The sequence below is a fragment of the Lithobates pipiens genome, unplaced genomic scaffold, assembly GCF_037356315.1.
Source record: "Lithobates pipiens isolate NorthernLeopardFrog02 unplaced genomic scaffold, aLitPip1_a1.2 Scaffold_25, whole genome shotgun sequence".
NCBI classification, from domain to species: Eukaryota; Metazoa; Chordata; class Amphibia; order Anura; family Ranidae; genus Lithobates; species Lithobates pipiens.
In genome coordinates, this window is record NW_027507787.1 from 38426543 (window position 1) to 38445931 (window position 19389).

General features: G+C 42.1%; 1 protein-coding gene across 1 annotated transcript in view; it reads right to left on the bottom strand.

Moving 5' to 3' along the window:
* Positions 1 to 19389, bottom strand: part of LOC143930210 (hexokinase-1) — a 108152-nt gene that overhangs the window by 18181 nt on the left and 70582 nt on the right. Inside the window, exons 8-12 of the mRNA XM_077454278.1 lie at positions 17421 to 17576; positions 13306 to 13539; positions 5146 to 5450; positions 4554 to 4702; positions 4079 to 4198 (exon numbers count right to left, since the gene is read on the bottom strand). Coding sequence (XP_077310404.1) covers positions 4079 to 4198; positions 4554 to 4702; positions 5146 to 5450; positions 13306 to 13539; positions 17421 to 17576 — 964 coding nt within the window. The remainder of the gene's footprint in view (positions 1 to 4078; positions 4199 to 4553; positions 4703 to 5145; positions 5451 to 13305; positions 13540 to 17420; positions 17577 to 19389) is intronic.

The following is a 19389-nucleotide window of genomic DNA, read 5'->3' on the forward strand; positions in this document are numbered from 1 at the left end:
TTCTGTCTTTTTTTTTTAGTCCAGACCTCCCTAATAGGCACCCTAACCAAGACTTGACCATTTTCTCTTTACTGAAGACAAATGAATACACCTTGCTCAAGGCTGTGATTGGATAGTGATGAAGAAGCAGCTCAATGACAGGGTCATCTATTTGCTCTCTCCTCCAATCAACCAGCTCTATTTGTTAGATTCACAATATCTTGCAATGAAGCAAACCCTGACTTGCAAATAGTGCTGACCCTCTCTTTTCCAGCCTGAACACTTATGTGCAGAAGATTACAGACAAAATGGAGGGCATTATTACCTGTCTGTGCTTCACATATATGCATTACGTGTTACCACAATGCATGTAACGCACCATGCATGGGTTAGTGCAGGGGTGCTCAACCTTTTGAAGAGCGAGGGCAATTTAGGTGATTTGATAACCAGTAGCGGGACACAATTAAATAAAATGGTTCTGAATTTCACATATTTAATTTTAAATAGAATAATGAGCATTTTCCTCCTGCAGCCACTAAATGGCAGCAGGAGGAGAAGCCGGTTTGGAGAGGATCGGTTCCTGTATATGCCAACCCGGCTGCACCTCTTGTCCAAGTGTAAGGCTGGGTTCACACTGGAGCGGCTACGAGAACCGGATGTGATTCGCACCGCACTGCAGTGCAAATCACATCTGATCTCTGTGCGATGCGAGTTCAGCCATACAGATAGTATGGCTGAATTTGCATCGCACCCGCCGCAAGCTCGCACGGGACCCTTTTTTTGGTCCGCAGCAGAATCGGATCGCATGGGTGTTCACACCATGCGATCCGATTCCTGTCCGAGTTTGCAGATCGCACTGCGATATGCAAACTGATCTGGGGGTGTCATTAAGGTTTCACTGACACTTCCAGCAGTCCGCATAGGGCAGTGTAAACTGCCGGCGGGAGGTATGCGATGCGGGAACCCGCCGCGGATTCGCGGCGTTCCCGAATCGCTTCAGTGTGAACCCAGCCTAAAACAGATGGTGACTGGGAGGCCACACAGGTCCCCTGGAGAATGGGGCGATGTCCCCATTTTGACCCCTGATGCTACACCAGTGGTTGGAGAGTGTGGAAAAAATACATCTCAACTATGGGGGTTTTACCACCCCCCCAAACCGCAAATGTAAACAAGCCCTTACTGTCCTGAGCCCCCTATAAAGCTGCTTTCACACTGATGCGCTTTCCTGTGGGTTGGCTAAGCTTTGTTATAGACATTTATTATATCTTGTGAGTGTGGTGCACTTTCTGAAAGTGCATCAAACTCGCAGAATATAATAGAAGTCTATGGCTCAGTAAAACTAGCCCACAGGAATCCTGCAGGTGCACTGCACTGCACCCGTGGATCAGTGTAAAAGTAGCCCGATAGTTGTTAACCCTTTTAATAGGTGCTAATAAGCCTATTGCAAAAGCATACTGTATGCGTTGTTTAATACACTGACCTTCTTTTCCTCTTCCAGCTGCTGGTGGCATCATTCTCCAGGCTTCTACATAGGATTAGAGGCTAAGTGAACTTGGTATCACTCTGCCTGGGACAGCACCTGACGCTACAGAGGAAGCATTGCTCCCTCCATGGCCACCTGCTTCCTCTGCTGCTGACGCAGGCTTGATGCACTCTGATGCTGTGGGATGGCAGGTTGGCAACCCCAGATCGTGATCAATGGGTTGCTGACCATGGGCATGTGCTTTCCTGTAAGGGCCACATCAGAAGGCTTCGAGGGCCACATGTGGCCTGTGGGCCACAGGTTGAGTGCCCATGCATCTTTCCCTACAGTACCATTCATTTTCAAGGGAAGGCACATGCGTAGCAGCACACCACAACACATGGTAATGCACTACAATGTGTTGTGGTTCACTGCTAAAAACGTTACATGTCCATTTTGGTGCTTTGACAACTCATTTAAATTAGAGGGCAACTTACTGTAGTGGATGTTAACACATGTCATTACATACATTAAAGCAATGCACTACAACAGAAGGGTGTTTTGCATAGCTTCATTAGTTCCAACTCTCCATCATATATATAAAATGTTGCCTATCTGGTCTTACTTTTCTAGAGTAACATTACTGTGCAGTTACTACATTGTGAAATATCATGTAACTCCCAACCCCCATTTCTAAACATGAAGATATTATGCTACCTTAACATTGTCATACTTCTTTTGGTTTTCTTAGATAATGAGTCAATGAGTAGTGAAGGAAGAGTACAAATAACAGCTCTGGAGCTTTTATCTTGAAAACTAAGTAAGCAATAGCAGCTCCACTATTTGTATAAATAGAAAGGGGGTGTTTTATGTGGCGCTAACTAAAATAACACTCAATGTGTACTAATCAAAACCATAAATATATAAATAAAAAAAATCAATAATAAATGTATACAGTGTAAGGCCCCTTTCACACGGGGTGGATCAGTAATGATCCGCCCCGTGATGATCCGCTCGCTCAGCGGGGATCGCTCCGTTGTCCCCGCTGAGCCGGCTGCAGACAGGGCGGTCTCCGCACACTGTGCGGGGACCGCCCTGTCAGCTCTCCGCTCTCCTCTATGGGGATCGGATGCGCACGGACCGTCTGTAGGTGTTCATCCGATCCGCTCTGCAGACAGATAGAAAAATAGGATTTTCCTCCGTCTGCAGAATCGGACAGTAGTGGAGGCGGACGAAATCGGGTGTCTGCGGATGTTCATCCGCAGACACCCGCTATCCCATAGGGATGAATGTATGCCCGTATTTCATCCGCAAACGGATGGATAAAATACGGACATATCGTCCGCATGTGTGAAAGGGGCCTAAAAAATGTGCAAAAAAGTAGCAAAAAATGTGCACAGCAATAAAGTGCATGAAATATCAATATGGCATAATCACAATAATATAGTGCATCAAAAATACGATCAACAAGTCCATGTAATGGTGCAAAAAGTGCAAGTCGTACAAACGTATTTATACCAAAAACAATCTTCAAAAACTCCAGTAGATATAAGTCAATCCAGTGCAAGGTGCAAAAATATGTAAACAGTCCACTCAAAAAAACATGTGCACTCCGTCCAGTAAATGATGATAAACATGCGGATGTGAGCAATAAGTGCAATATACACCATTCCTTCAACCTTCAGTGCTTTAGGTGCACCCACTGTTTCCCCCAGCCTCTCACCTCTAGTAAAGGTCCCTAAGGACCGGATCACGCTTGAGGGGTGGTTTAGTAAACAATCTTCCACCTCTTATAAATAAAACCTTCGGGTCATCAGTAATTTGTCCAATATCCACACACCGGTTAGTATATATAAGAGAAAGGGGGCTTACAATGAGTAGTACAGTTTAATCCAGTTTATTAATAAAAAATATCCACTTACATTTAAATGTAGCCATTCACAAATACAAGGTGAGAGGCTGGGGGAAACAGTGGGTGCACCTAAAGCACTGAAGGTTGAAGGAATGGTGTATATTGCACTTATTGCTCACATCTGCATGTTTATTATCATTTACTGGACGGAGTGCACATGTTTTTTTAAATGGACTGTTTACATATTTTTGCACCTTGCAATGGATTGACTTATATCTACTGGAGTTTTTTAAGATTGTTTTTGGTATAAATACGTTTGTACGACTTGCACTTTTTGCACCATTGCATGGACTTGTTGATCGTATTTTTGATGCACTATATTATTGTGATTATGTCATATTGATATTTCATGCACTTTATTGCTTTACACATTTTTTGCTACTTTTTTGCACATTTTTTACACTGTATAAATTTATTATTGATTTTTTTTATTTATATATTTATGGTTTTGGTTAGTACACATTGAGTGTTATTTTAGTTAGCGCCACATAAAACACCCCCTTTCTATTTATATTTTGAGTGTAGAGAACACTTATATATGTGTGCAGCTTTCTATATATATATTTTTTACTTAGTTCTTCTAGTGAGGTTGTGCGCAACAGGAATCACCCATTTTTTCCACTATTTGTATGGTGTATTTTAATTCATAATAGTACAGTGAAATAGTAAAAGCATAACACATAATTTCAGAGGTAGATACCTCCACATCATCCTAGTGGACTTACAGCATCTAAGCTGGTCTGCTTGCAGGGGAAGGAGAAGGTGAATCCCAAGGGAAGCCGGGCTCCTTTTATCCCCATGTAGTCAAGGAAATCTGAGATGCAGTGAACAATGTGATCGAAGAGCTGGAAAACAAAGGTAACATTATTAAAGATTTGTAAGCTCATTGAAACAGTTTCAATTACATATTTTTCCATACTGAGACACTGCCAAAACAGCAGACTGTGCATCTTTGTATGAGTGGAAATAATATAACATATGTTTATAAAAGCAGAGAACTGCCAGCTCCAAGATGGCTGCCTCTGGTATACTGCTTTCGCTCTTCCCATGATTGTCATTTATTCCACATATGTAAAAGAAATCACAACCAATTTATAAAGTATTTAAAAAGGTAAATTGTAGGGTGGGATGCCAAGTAATGTGACAAGTATAAGCTTAAACCAGAAGAAAAATGATTTATAAATAATATATGTGACATACCTCCTCTCCAGTGCCTTGCATGACATCTACAGGAATGGCATAAATTTTATTATGCATTTCCACAGTTCTTCTTTTACCACTTCTTATCTTTACAAGTAATACTCTAAAGTTTGTTCCTCCAAGGTCCAGGGCCAGAAAATCACCATTTTCTAAAACAAAAAATAAACAAAATGATGACATTTATGATTAGCAACTCCTTAAATAGCACATATACTTACTTATAGAAAGTAGTTAAGAGTTCCTATCTTTTGCTAAATGAAGCTTCCCATTGAATAAGTTCAACTAAAATGTAATCTTACAATTATAAATGTGTTGTTTCTGTATGCTGAACTATATCATTGCTCAGACACTCTACAAATAGTTATGGAATGACACCACAAGAGGGCACCAGAGAAAGCAATGGGTAACTGTAATGTACTGCACTGGAATCGTTTGCCTGTGTCAAACATCACAACTGCGCACACAGCTACCTGTTTATGAAAAAACTTCCATTAATGGTGGATGTTGCTCTTCAGGTTTGACAGAGCTTTGAGAGCCTTCTCTGTATTTCCCTTGCTTTAAGTTTCTTAGGCATTTAAATATTAACAAGTACCTGTGCCATCTGGTGTGCTGCGAACAAATGTTGGCAGCATTTTCACTTTAGCAGTTTCGTGAGTTTTTTTCTTCAATCCACATTCTATCTCGATTCGCATCCTCTTCTTCACCTCCTGCAATTGCTCTTTAGTTAGATTGAATTCCTCAAGCGTCTCATCAATCTGTCGCCTCTGCTCAGCCAGCCGATAAGCCACTGCCGTCACCATAGCAGCACCCTTACCACTGCCACTTTCTGACAGCAAAAAACGCACATCACAGTCAGGGACCAAGCGTCTCACTGTTTTATGCAGACGTCGGGAATACCTAAAGAGAACATATGAAACATTAAAGAATATAAAAAATAAAAAATAAATAAGGGGATGAATCCAGTTGGCTGCTATGAGTAATGCAGTTACCTTTTTAGGCATGCTTGATACCAAAAGCATATGGGTCCAAGAGAAATTGGGCTAATTTATATATAAACTGAGGGTAAAAAAATGAAAACTATCAAATTCTTCCCATAATTTTTCATCATTGGTGCCTATCAATGGCAGTTCTGTTTGTAACCCCTCCCTCAGGACCAGTGAATAAGTATGCCATTCTGCTATAAAGATTCAGACTGAGGCGGTTACATATGCTGCCAAGGATAGGTACTAGGAAAAGAAAAGTAATGTTTTATAATTTACAATTTTCAATTTTCCTTGTGCCTACATGGCAGCATACTAGTAATACATAACTAATTGACAGTGTGGAATAAATGAAAAATGATAGATTTTAATTGCCTTTCTTCTAAACTCCACTGTGGTCAATGCGCCAGGATCAGTTATATAATGTTTTAGGAAAGAGTGATTCAATGAGCAACTTGTCACTCTACATATCTTATCCATGGGAACTCAAGATGCCGCAATAGCCCTCATAGAATGTGCCCTTGCCATAGAAGGGGAATCCCGATTAACTGCCCTGTATACCCTATACATCAATTTTACTATCCAAGACACCAAGGTTCTTGAAATGGCCTCCCTTTCCCTAGATTTTCCTGCCAGCAAAACAAAATGTCTGCTGTAGCCCATTTCAGACTTCCATACAGAGTTCCTAAAACATTGAGCTCATGCAAGGCCTTGGCCTTCGGGTCCTAGAGTGTAAGCAGAGGCCAACTGTATGCAACTAAATTCCAGGGGCTCTTAGACTCCTTTTTTTTTTCATTCAACCAGTGGGCTGAATGAAAAAAAAAATGAGGCAATTCCCCCATTGACACATTTGAGGTGGATGACAGCGAGGAACCATCCCCCGCCATCAGAATACGATGATCAGTGTTGACGGCTATAGCCAGCACTGACCATTCGGGAAAAACCCTACAGGCTGGCTGTACACAAGTGGATTGATAGACTGACTTCTGTACAACCAGCTAGCCTATACATGGATCAAAATGAGTCCCTGCTGAGCCGGACAGATTTTGATCCATGTATGGGCAGGTTTAATCTTTCACTTTTATATATTTGCTGGTCCTGAGGAAGGGATTAGAGGCAGAGCTCTATCACTAGTATGTAGAAACCGAGAAAGTATCTTTATTGTTAGAAGAAAATGGATGTCAAATTGGAGTGTCATTTATAAATACAGTGGATTAATCTGATGTGTGGTTTCTATAGGAAATACAACGTAATACAGCATTTCAATTTTATACTGAAGAACGCAGATACTGTGAATAAATACGCCTCTCGCCTCTGCATATCTCCTCCATAGCAGAGAAGGCATGCAAAGAGAAAATCTAATAGTGCATTAACATTTTATTATATACACAAAGAGCTAACAACATCCAAAAGATCTGCTCACTAGGGCTGCAACAAACGATTATTTCCATAATCGATTTGTTGGCTGATTATTGTTTGGATTAATCGGATAATAACCTTGTGTGGTGTACAATTTTGTTAATATGTAAAGTCTAAAAAAAAAAAATTTTAAAAAGGCAATTTATTCTTGAAAATCTCTATGCAGTGGTAAATATAAATAACCAACTATATGTCTAGGGAGCAAAATCTCTAAACCACTCTGAGAATAACAGACAGAAGAGATATACTGTATATACTATTGGAGGTTGAATCTGGTAAATATAATCAGACTCAGACTGTGAAACAGTGAAAGTAATAATATATATTACTTATATTTTTTACAAATAAATATCTGAAAAGTGTGGCGTGCATTTGTATTCAGCCCCCTTTACTCTGATACCCCTAACTAACATCCAGTGGAACCAATTGCCTTTAGAAGTCACCCAGTTAGTAAATAGGGTCCACCAGTGTGTGAATTAATCTCAGTATAAATACAGTTGTTTTGTGAAGCCCTCAGAGGTTTGTTAGAGAACTTTAGCGAACAAATAGCATAACAAAGGCCAAGGAACACACCAGACAGGTCAGAGATAAAGTTGTGGAGAAGTTTAAAGCTGGGTTAAGTTATAAAAATATATCCCAAGCTTGAACATCTCACGGAGCACTGGCCAATCCATCACCTGAAAATGAAAAGAGTATGGCACAACTGCAAACCTACCAAGACATGGCCATCCGCCTAAACTGGCAGGCTGGGCAAGGAGAGCATTAATCAGAGAAGCAGCCAAGAGGCCCATGGTAACTCTGGAGGAGCTGCAGAGATCCACAGCTCAGGTAGGAGAATCTGTCCACAGGACAACTATTATTTGTGAACTTCACAAATCTGGTCTTTATGGAAGAGTGGCAAGAAGAAAGCCATAAGAAGTCCCGTTTGCAGTTTGCCAGAAGCCATATGGGGGACACAGTGGAAGAAGGAGCTCTGGTCAGATGAGACCAAAATTTAACTTTTTGGCCAAAAATCAAAATGCTATGTGTGGTGTAAAACTAACACTGCACATCACCCTGAACACTCCATCCCCTTGTAAAACATGGTGGTGGCAAAATCATTTGTGGGGATGCTTTTCTTTAGCAGGGACAGGGAAGCTGGTCAGATTTGATTTTGATGGGAAGATGGATGGAGCCAAATACAGGGCAATCTTAGAAGAAAATCGGTTACAGTCTGCAAAAGACTTGAGACTGGGGCAGAGGTTCACCTTCCAGCAGGACAACATACAGCCAGTGCTACAATGTAATGGTTTAGATATAAGCATATAATAAGCATACAGGCATACCCCACTTTTAAGTACACAATGGGGTTTATTTAGCTGGAAAGTTCAAAATCAGGCTCACATCTGCATAGAAACCAATGAGCTTCTAACCCCAGCTTATTCAATTAAGCTTTGGTAATAAAACCTGGAAGCTCATTGGTTTCTATGCGGAGGTGAACCTGATTTTGCACTTTCCAGCTTTAGTAAATAAACCCCATTGTGTACTTAAAAGTGGGGTATGCCTGTATTCATGTGTTAGAATGGCTCAAAGTCCAGACCTAAATCCAATTGAGAATCTGTGGCAAGTCTTGAAAATTACTGTTCACAGGCGCTCTCCATCCAATCTGACACAGCTTGAGCTATTGTGCAAAGAAGAATGGGCAGAATGTCACTCTAGATGTGTAATGCTGGTAGAAACATCCCCAAAAAGACGGCTGTAATTGCAGTGAAACGTGGCACTACAAAGTATTGAGTCAGGGGGGCTGAATACAAATGCACACCTCACTTTTTAACCACTTTCAGACCGGACCATTTTGCTGGTAAATGACCAGAGGTCTTTTTACACTTTGGCACTGCGCTGCTTTAACTGGTAATTGCGCGGTCATGCAATGTTGTACCCAAACAAAATTTGCGTCCTTTTCTTCCCACAAATAGAGCTTTCTTTTGATGGTATTTGATTGCCTCTGCGATTTTTATTTTTTGCGATATAAACGTAAAAAGACCGCAAATTTTGAAAAAAAATGATATTTTCTACTTTTTGTTATTAGAAAAATCCAATAAACTCAATTTTAGTCATACATTTAGGCCAAAATGTATTCAGCCACATGTCTTTGGTAAAAAAAAAGTCAATAATTGTATATTTATTGGTTTGCGCAAAAGTTGTCACATCTACAAACTAAGGTACGTTTTCTGGAATTTACGCAGCTTTTAGTTTACGACTGCCTATCTCATTTCTTGAGGTGCTAAAATGACAGGGCAGTACAAAACCCCCCCAAATGACCCCATTTTGGAAAGTAGACCCCCTAAGGAAATTGATAAGAGGCATGTTGAGCCCATTGAATATTTTATTTTTTTGCCTCAAGCGATTGAATAATGACAAAAAAAAAATTTTTTTTTTTTTTTTACACAAAGTTGTCACTAAATGATATATTGCTCACACATGCTATGGGCGTATGTGAAATGACACCCCAAAATAAATTCTGCTGCTTCTCCTGAGTACGGGGATACCACATATGTGGGACTTTTTGGGAGCCTAGCCGCGTACAGGGCCCCAAAAACCAAGCACCGCCTTCAGGCTTTCTAAGGGCGTCAATTTTTGATTTCACGCCTCACTACCTATTACAGTTTTGAAGGCCATAAAATGCCAAGATGGCACAAAACCCCCACAAATGACCCCATTTTAGAAAGTAGACACCCCAAGCTATTTGCTGAGAGGCATGTTGAGTCCATGGAATATTTTATATTTTGCCACAAGTTGCGGGAAAATTACAAACTTTTTTTTTTTTTTTTTTTTTTTCACAAAGTTGTCACTAAATGATATATTGCTCATGCATGCCATGGGCATATGTGAAATGACACCCCAAAATAAATTCTGCTGCTTCTCCTGAGTACGGGGATACCACATATGTGGGACTTTTTGGGAGCCTAGCCGCGTACGGGGCCCCGAAAACCAAGCACCGCCTTCAGGCTTTCTAAGGGCGTAATTTTTTGAGTTCACTTCTCACTACCTATTACAGTTTTGAAGGCCATAAAATGCCAAGATGGCACAAAACCCCCACAAATGACCCCATTTTAGAAAGTAGACACCCCAAGCTATTTGCTGAGAGGCATGTTGAGTCCATGGAATATTTTATATTTTGCCACAAGTTGCGGGAAAATTACAAACTTTTTTTTTTTTTCACAAAGTTGTCACTAAATGATATATTGCTCACGCATGCCATGGGCATATGTGAAATGACACCCCAAAATAAATTCTGCTGCTTCTCCTGAGTACGGGGATACCACATATGTGGGACTTTTTGGGAGCCTAGCCGCGTACGGGGCCCCAAAAACCAAGCACCGCCTTCAGGCTTTCTAAGGGCGTTACAGTTTTGAAGGCCATAAAATGCCAAGATGGCACAAACCCCCCCCCCCCAAATGACCCCATTTTAGAAAGTAGACACCCCTAAATTTAGGGGTACACTAGTGAGACTAGGTAATAAATGGCGGGTGCCCTGAAACTATAAAAAAATAACTAACCAACCAGCGTCACCTGTAACAGTTATATGGTGATCACTGGTGAAAGGGTTAACTAGGGGGCAATCAGGGGGCTTTATTCGGTAGTATATGGGGGTCCCTGGCGCTATAAAAAGCTGCGGCGAACCTAAATACCTACCTGCCTAACTAGCGTCACCTGTGACACTAATACAGCGATCAGAAAAACGATCGCTTATTAGGCTGGGTTCACACTGGAGCGATGCGGGAACGCCACGAATGCGCGGCGGGTTCCCGCATCGCATGCCTCCCGGCGGCAGTTCACACTGCCCTATGCGAACTGCTGGGAGTGTCAGTGAAATGTTAATGACACCCCCAGATCAGTTCGCATATCGCAGTGCGATCTGCAAACTTGGATCGCATGGTGTGAACACCCATGCGATCCGATTCTGCTGCGGACCAAAAAAAGGGTCCCGTGCGAGTTTGCGGCGGGTGCGACACGAATTCAGCCATACTATCTGTATAGCTGAACTCGAATCGCACAGAGATCGGATGTGATTTGCACTGCAGTGCGGTGCGAATCACATCCGTTCTCATAAACCGCTGCAATGTGAACCCAGCCTTAGTGACACTGGCGACGGGGGGTGATCACGGGGTTAAACCTTTATTGGGGGGGTTAGGGGGGTACCTTAGAACTAAAGGGGGCTAACCCTAACTGCCCTAACAGTTATTAGTCACAAATGACACCTGCCGGGTGATCAGGGGGTTAAACCTTTATTAGGTAATAAATGGCGGGTGCCCTGAAACTATAAAAAAATAACTAACCAACCAGCGTCACCTGTAACAGTTATATGGTGATCACTGGTGAAAGGGTTAACTAGGGGGCAATCAGGGGGCTTTATGCGGTAGTATATGGGGGTCCCTAGCGCTATAAAAAGCTGCGGCGAACCTAAATACCTACCTGCCTAACTAGCGTCACCTGTGACACTAATACGGCGATCAGAAAAATGATCGCTTATTAGGCTGGGTTCACACTGGAGCGATGCGGAAACGCCGCGAATCCGCGGCGGGTTCCCGCATCGCATGCCTCCCGGCGGCAGTTCACACTGCCCTATGCGAACTGCTGGGAGTGTCAGTGAAATGTTACTGACACCCCCAGATCAGTTCGCATATCGCAGTGCGATCTGCAAACTCGGATCGCATGGTGTGAACACCCATGCGATCCGATTCTGCTGCGGGCCAAAAAAAGGGTCCCGTGCGAATTTGCGGCGGGTGCGGCGGGTGTGGCGGGTGCGGCGGGTGCGGCGAATGGCTGAACTCGAATCGCACAGAGATCGGATGTGATTTGCACTGCAGTGCGGTGCGAATCACATTCGTTCTCATAAACCGCTGCAATGTGAACCCAGCCTTAGTGACACTGGCGACGGGGGGTGATCATGGGGTTAAACCTTTATTGGGGGGGTTAGGGGGGTACATTAGAACTAAAGGGGGCTAACCCTAACTGCCCTAACAGTTATTACAGTCACAAATGACACCAATGCAAAAAAAAAAAAAAAAAAAAAAAAAATGACATTGGTGTCACTGTGACTGGGGGGCAGGGGTAATTGGGGGGGTGATCGGGGGGTAAAGGGGGGGTGTGAGTGTGCCTGGCATGTTCTACTGTGTGTGGGATGTGTTGGTGCAACTCACTGATCCGCTCTCCTCCGTGTCGGAACGAAAAATACCGACACGGAGGAGAGAATACATCACTTCCTCTCCTGTGTTTACATTACAGGAGAGGAAGTGATGTCACCGGGGATTTCCATTCGTCGGGAGCGATCGCGAGGGGGTGGCCATGAATGAATGGCCGTCCCCTCGTCCGGGATCGCTCCCGAACGAAAACCGACCGCCGCAGGCACCGGGCGGGGGCCCGATCGGGCCCCCGACCCGCGGGAGGCAAAGGACGTACATATATGTGCTTATGCCTGCCCGTGCCATTCTGATGACGTACATCGGCGTGAGGCGGTCGGCAAGTGGTTAAATATGCATTTGTAAAAAAAATTGGAAACCATTTATCATTTTCCTTCCACTTTACAATTATGTGCCACTTTGTGTTGGTCTACCACATAAAAACCCAATAAAATACATTTACATTTTTGGTTGTAACATGACAAAATTTGGAAAATTTCAAGGGGTATGAATACTTTCTTAAGGTACTATAGGTAGTAAGAAAAAAGGTTAGGTAACAGACAGTGGGTACTTAGCAGTTTACCAGAAAAAAAACATGTACCAATAGAAAGTGCACCAGATGAGATGAAAGATAAGTCCAAACTGATTCATTGGTTTGCACTAAAACCCATCCAACATGTTTCAAGGGACAGAAAAAAACACCCTTCCCACCTTTTGTCAGAGCTTCAGTTAAAGTCGGCAACTTGAAAGAACTCAAATTAGGGCCTTCTTCTGTAAGTATATGCAAGGAAGTTATTTGCTGGGAGTTACTAGCCAGAAGCACTTGTGTGAGCAGCAGTATAGATTGGACACAGCACTATAGTAAACAGCGTGTGTATTCACCAGGATAAAAAAAAAACACGTCTCTCTCTGTTTACCAGACAGCATCTCCAGAACAGTTCCAGCGTGCATGGGATGTCACGGCGCTACATGCTGACATCACCTGCTTAGTCCCACCAGCAATGAAGTGTGCCTCCAGCACAAACACAGAAGAGCATATATGCACAGCCATAGAAGAAGGCCTACCTCCATGACTCTGCATATATATGTGTGTTGCTGGTAGAAACAGGTTAAGAGATAACTTTGTTTTGAAAACAAAATGGGTACATCAGTAGGTGACATTGACACTACAAACATAACCATAGCACTTACTGTGGATGCATCTTGTAAAGTGACCCATCAATGCCTACTGTGGTTCTCAACCTTGGAACTCCTTTATTGTCCCGGAGACGAGCTAAGATGCCACCCAGTGTAGACGCTATCAGGTTGGCAGAACGGAAGGAGACGATTGTACACACATGTTGTACGGCAATACAGTCTTCATGGGAAGGTTCCACCCCTAACCTTGTCAGTATATCTTTGGCTTTGCTTAATCCTTCTTTACTCCTGAAAACAAAAAGACAGGATTGTGTTTATGCAGCAGTGTTAGTTACCAAACCATAAATCCTGATTTAAATCCTGAAATTTGATATACCGTAATCATAATTCTCTTTTGCATTTTGGCATATTCTTTGTATTTCTGTTGTGCTGGATATATGTGATTTACTGAATATACAACAAAATACTGTAGCATCTTTGAACATAGAAAGCACTGTAAATTTTAAATAATTCTGGGAACTTTTTTCAACTTTTTACATAGAAAGAAAAATGCAATAAAGTACTTTGCTAAAAGATAGGATCACCTTTAGTAACATGTTTCTAAGTTCCCTTCCTCCTGATCCCCCCCACCCTGTGACAGTTGGCAGGGGATCTTCTCCCCAAACCCGCTGTTACAATTTAAAAACAGCAGGGCCATCAGAGCCACATCATTCATTTACAGGGCTACATGAATGAATGAACTACAAGTCCTGTCTCGCATTGTGGCACACCATTTGTAGTTCTAAATGAATGGTGAGGGCACTGGTGAGCATTCACATAGTTCATTGACACATTCTACAACTTCCAGATAGAAGCTGTATTCAGTGTTTGCAGGTATCTGACATTGCACCCATGATCTGCTGTTTTTGTTTTTTAACATGCAAAAGTACGTGCATTTATTTTATTTGTTAAAAGGTGAACTTAGCCTTAAATCATTATATTCTTCTGTGTGCATTTTTACTATGCTATGAGGAAGCTTCCCCTCAACCTGCAGCTCTTTTATACCATGTAAAATAACTTTAGTTGCTGAAAGAGAGCAGTACTAAAATCATGTGAAAAATGGTGGCAGGAAAACTACATGTTGGTATTTGCAGGTTATAGGGCTGATTTACTAAAGAGGTAGAGAACGTTCACTTCAAAGTGGTTGTAAACCCTGTAAAAAAAAAAAAAAAAAAAAACAAAAACCTGCAAGACAAAGGCATAATGAGCTAGTATGCATAGCACATGGGAGCCGCTGGTAACGGCACAGTACAACTGAAGCAATGGCATGTACTTTGCTTCAGTTTGCTTAAGTGCGCATGTGCCGATGATGTCAGCACATGCAAATACAGGGATATCTCCTAAACCATGCAGGTTTAGGAGATATCCAGTGTAGCTACAGGTAAGCCTAATTATAGGCTTGCCTGTAGTATAAAGTGGTTGTAAAGGGCTTACAACCACTTTAATGTTCAGTTTAATGAATAGATGTGCTTAATAAAATCCCCAATCCAGATTATAATAAAAACTTTACAAAGATTCTAATCATTCCCTGAGGAAAAACATTTCAAATAAAAAATGAAAGAGAGAAAACCCCTAGGGTGGGATTTTGATGGCACAACCAAAAGAAAAATAGAAATTTACAAATATCATATAAATTTATTGTAGAAAAATACATAGAATATAAAGCTTGTTTCCAGAATTCAAGCTTATGCCTCATACACACGATCAAACAATCCGGTGGAAAAGTATGGCGGACTCAAGTCCGCCAGACAATCCGCCCATGTGTAGGCTCCGGCGGACTTTTTTTTACCCAAAAGTCCGGTGGACTAAGAAAGTAGTTTTGCAGTCCAATCTGTCCACCGGACTCGCATTTCGGACGGACAGTACGGGCGTGTGTGTGCCAGTCCGCCATACTTTTGAAATGAACGGACTTTTCCCACCCGGAGAAAAGTCCGCTCATTTTGAGCGCGTCTCCAGGTAAGGAGGCGTCGCTGGCCCCATCACCTGGTATGGACTTAAAGGGGAATCCCTACGCCGAAAAATCGGCGTGGGGGTCCCCCCTAGGTCCATATCAGACCCTTATCCGAGCACGCTACCCGGCCGTCCAGGAAAGGGGTGGAGACAAGCGAGTGCCCCCCCTTAACATGGCCCTCAACATGGGGGGGTGCCTTGGGGAAGGGGGGGCTGCCCCTCCTTCCCCAAGGCACCCCCCCATGTTGAGGGCACGTGGCCTGGTACGGCTCAGGAGGGGGGGGGCACTCGCTCGTCCCCACCCCCTTTTCTGGCCGGCTGGGTAGCGTGCTCGGATAAGGGTCTGATATGGACCTGGAGGGGGCCCCCACGCCTGAAGGGATTCCCCTTTAAGTCCATACCAGGTGACGGAGCCAGCGACGCCTCCTTCACTGGTCCCGGTTACCTGGAGACGATTTCAAAATGAGCAGACTTTCCTCTGCGTGTGTGGGCGAGTCCGTTCATTTCAAAAGTACGGCGGATAGTCCGGCGGACTTAGTACGCCGTATTAGTCCGCCGCAAAAGTACCGTGTGTGGGCAGGTAGCTCATTCGGAAAGTCCGGTGGACAGTCCGGCGGAAGTCCGCCAGACTAAGTCTGCTGGATAGTCTGCTACGTGTGTACGCGGCATTAGTCTTGCCGACATAAAAGCAGCCCCAGTCGCATCTTAGCATATAGATCACACCAAACAATGCAATTTGCAAAAGCCTGGAGATATGACCATGCCGGTGGGACGTGGGTGTGTTGCGTCACTCAGCGGTGCGCATGAAGTTTGTTGCGAATGCGTCGTGGTGAGGAGCGACGCAGGCGCGACTCGGTTGGCCCATCTGGAGCCCTGGGCAGTCTCCGGCCACATTGATGTGCATTAGATGGGCTGCACCAACTGATTTTTACACAGATACTTAAACCCCAGTTTCGCGGCAGACAGACATGGCGACTGGGGAGACATGTCTCGAGATGCTGAAACCTGATACAACACATTCACACTAACATGGAGCACCCTCTTTTTTCTTGCTCTATTATCAAATGCAATCAAAATACCTTACCTTTAGGGATGGCCATTGACTCAAATATTTAAATATTTTTCTGTTTTCTTCTTATGGAGGAATTTACATAGTTTCAACTACATCAGTGAATGTCCGATTGGACCGATCTACAGCATCTCCTGATTTTTTCGATCCCCCCAACCTGTCTGCCGTCTGTGATGTGACTGTACATTCTGGGTATGATTAATCTAAGTCATTTGTTTTTGATCATCAGAGATATACAATTATTTCTTTATTGACATCTTTTTTATTTTAGATACATTCTCAATTCAGTGCATGTTGGTTCCTCTCTTCCGTCCCATTGGCCCCAGTACATGAGTTTTTTTGCTGCATTTAAGAATACAATTGCCCGTCTTCATTGATCTGGGGTTCAGTCCACATATATAGATCCTTTTCTATTACCATCATATCTTGGGCTGGAAAACTTTCACCCATGGAGGTTTTGGGCGAGCAGTCATAACATGGGCGGGACAGGTGGAGGACTTCATGTGACAACATTTTCCCCTTTTTAAACAATTGTGGATATTTCTATGTTTATGCAATTAATCAAGATGTAAGTAATCAAGAATTTATGGTCTTTATTTTGGTCATTTCTGATTGAATGGAGATATTAACTCATTGTTAACCATTTATATTTGAATCTTTTAGATACTATTTTTCCTGTTAACCCCTGATGAAGGAGAATACACTCATCCCCGAAATGCGTTGGGTATAGGATTCTGTATCCTCAATATTGTATATGCCTGATTTTTTGTATCCATTATCATGTTTTATATTCTATGTATTTTTCTACAATAAATTTATATGATATTTGTAAATTTATATTTTTCTATTGGTAGTGCCTTCAAAATCCCACCCTAGGGGTTTTCTCTTTTTCATGTTCTATGTGGGATGTGGCACACATTTGAAATCTTTCTATATCAGAATTTTCCTTTCTTTAAAATAAAAAGGGATAGGGAGATAGAGAGATAGATAGGTAGATAGATAGATAGATAGATAGATAGATAGATAGATAGATAGATAGATAGATGGGTAGATGGGTAGATGGGTAGATGGGTAGATGGGTAGATGGGTAGATAGAAAACAGTGCACTTACTTCTCAATGGCAGACACATGCTTAGTCTCAAACTTCCCTCTAGTTAAGAGTTCTGGAGTGATTCTTCCTTCAAACAGAAGACCTTCTTTGGCCATTTTTACCAATATAAGTCTGACTAATTCTCCCATATACATGCCACTCACCATCTTTTCAAATCTGAAAAGAAAAATGACAACGTCAATTACAATCCCAAGTTGAATACATTAAAAAATGCCCAATTGTCCCTGGTTATTCTTACAATCAAACCTCATAATTGTGATAATGGTAGTCACAGCTGCCAAATTATATATAGGCAATCGTGGAAGCTTTAAAAGTAATTAAATGGCTGCTGGAATTATCAGGAGTATAATTAGCACAGTAGCAATAAGCTGCTGTCATATCCGCATATCCACAAAGTCTAAAATTACAGAAATCAGTCGGCCTTTTGAGGTAACACTCCCAGACACAAAGGATTTCTTTTTATTGTAAAAGCAATATATTTGTATTGTACATAGATTCATAAAATTGTAAAACAGGACTATTTAAAAAAGCGAAGCAGACAATTAGAAATTAATTTTGTATTCTCATATAATTATATTTATATAATTATATTTATCTATAACAGTGGTCTCCAAACTGTGGCCCAGGGGCCAGATGCGGCCCATCACTTGATCTTATCTGGCCCTTAAGGCATAGATCCTCCCACTGACACCAATGATGGGGCACAATTCATACATGTACATGTCCCACGTTGTAAACCAGTCCTATGCCTCAACATTTGCAAAAATCATGACAGTGAAACAAGTCCTAACAATTTCTAATCTAATATACTTTGCATCTCTATGATTTTTCCTCACAATGTGTGCAGAAGTAAGCTAATATCAACAATAAAAATTGTTCAGTAGCAGTTCATCTGTAGAAAACATAAGGATATCTGTTACATACTAAAGCTAACTTTTTTAATGCTCTGCTTCTGATGTACATGCTTTATGCATAAAAGTAGTGTAAAAGGCCATAGAATATGCTACTGACCCATAATCAGCTGTTTAAAAGCCTTTTTTTTTTTTTGTAAAAGCTAAATATAAGACATTAGTATGCAATCACTAATGTTTTTAAACTTAAGTGGGGGTAATCACATGCAGGCCGGAGGCTTCATTGAAAAGATAATGCTACAGTGTGCAGATGGCATTCTTTGGCCATCCTAAGTATCAGCAGCACTGGATGAACCCAGTTCAAATAGTGTCTTCTAATATAATATTAACCAAAGCTTGATAAACCTTTTCCACATACATAAAAGGGAATAAAGTGTTGGTTATAGTGCAAAGTGGAATTGAAACCTTCCAAATGCCTGTAAATTCTTAGTTTTCTATCTACCGTCGGGGGTCTCCAAACTCTCTAAACTAAGGGCCAGTTTAGTGGCCTTGAAACTTTAGGGGGGCTGGACTATGGACAGTGGGAGTATAAAATGTGCTGGCGTCAGTGGGAGTAAACAGTGTCCTCTCTTTGATATTAGAGGGTGGAATAGTGTACCATCATCGTTGGTGTCAGCGAGAAGAATAGTGACCCATTTTGGTATTAGGGGGAGGAATAGTGACCCATCTTTGGTATCAGTGGGAGGAATTTTGCCCCATCATTGGTGTCAGTGGGAGGAATAATGCCCCGTTGTCGGTGTCAGGGGCAGGAACTATGGCCCAAGGGCCAGAGTAGATCACGTGAAGGGCCACATCTGGCCCCTGGGCTGCATTGGAGACCACTGCTCTATCCCAATGCTATGCAGAATCGTCAATATATACCTGTTGGGCACCTAACTCAGACCCAGCGGGTTCATTTCTAAAAAGAAAGAACAATTACATTATCCGTAATAACCAAATCATTTTACATTTTCGTTTTTAGAAACTGAAGTAGAACAATATTTATTGAACAGTCACTCAAATGGTTACCTTGGGTATTAATGTATCACAACATATTCATCATCCTGAAATTATTCCCT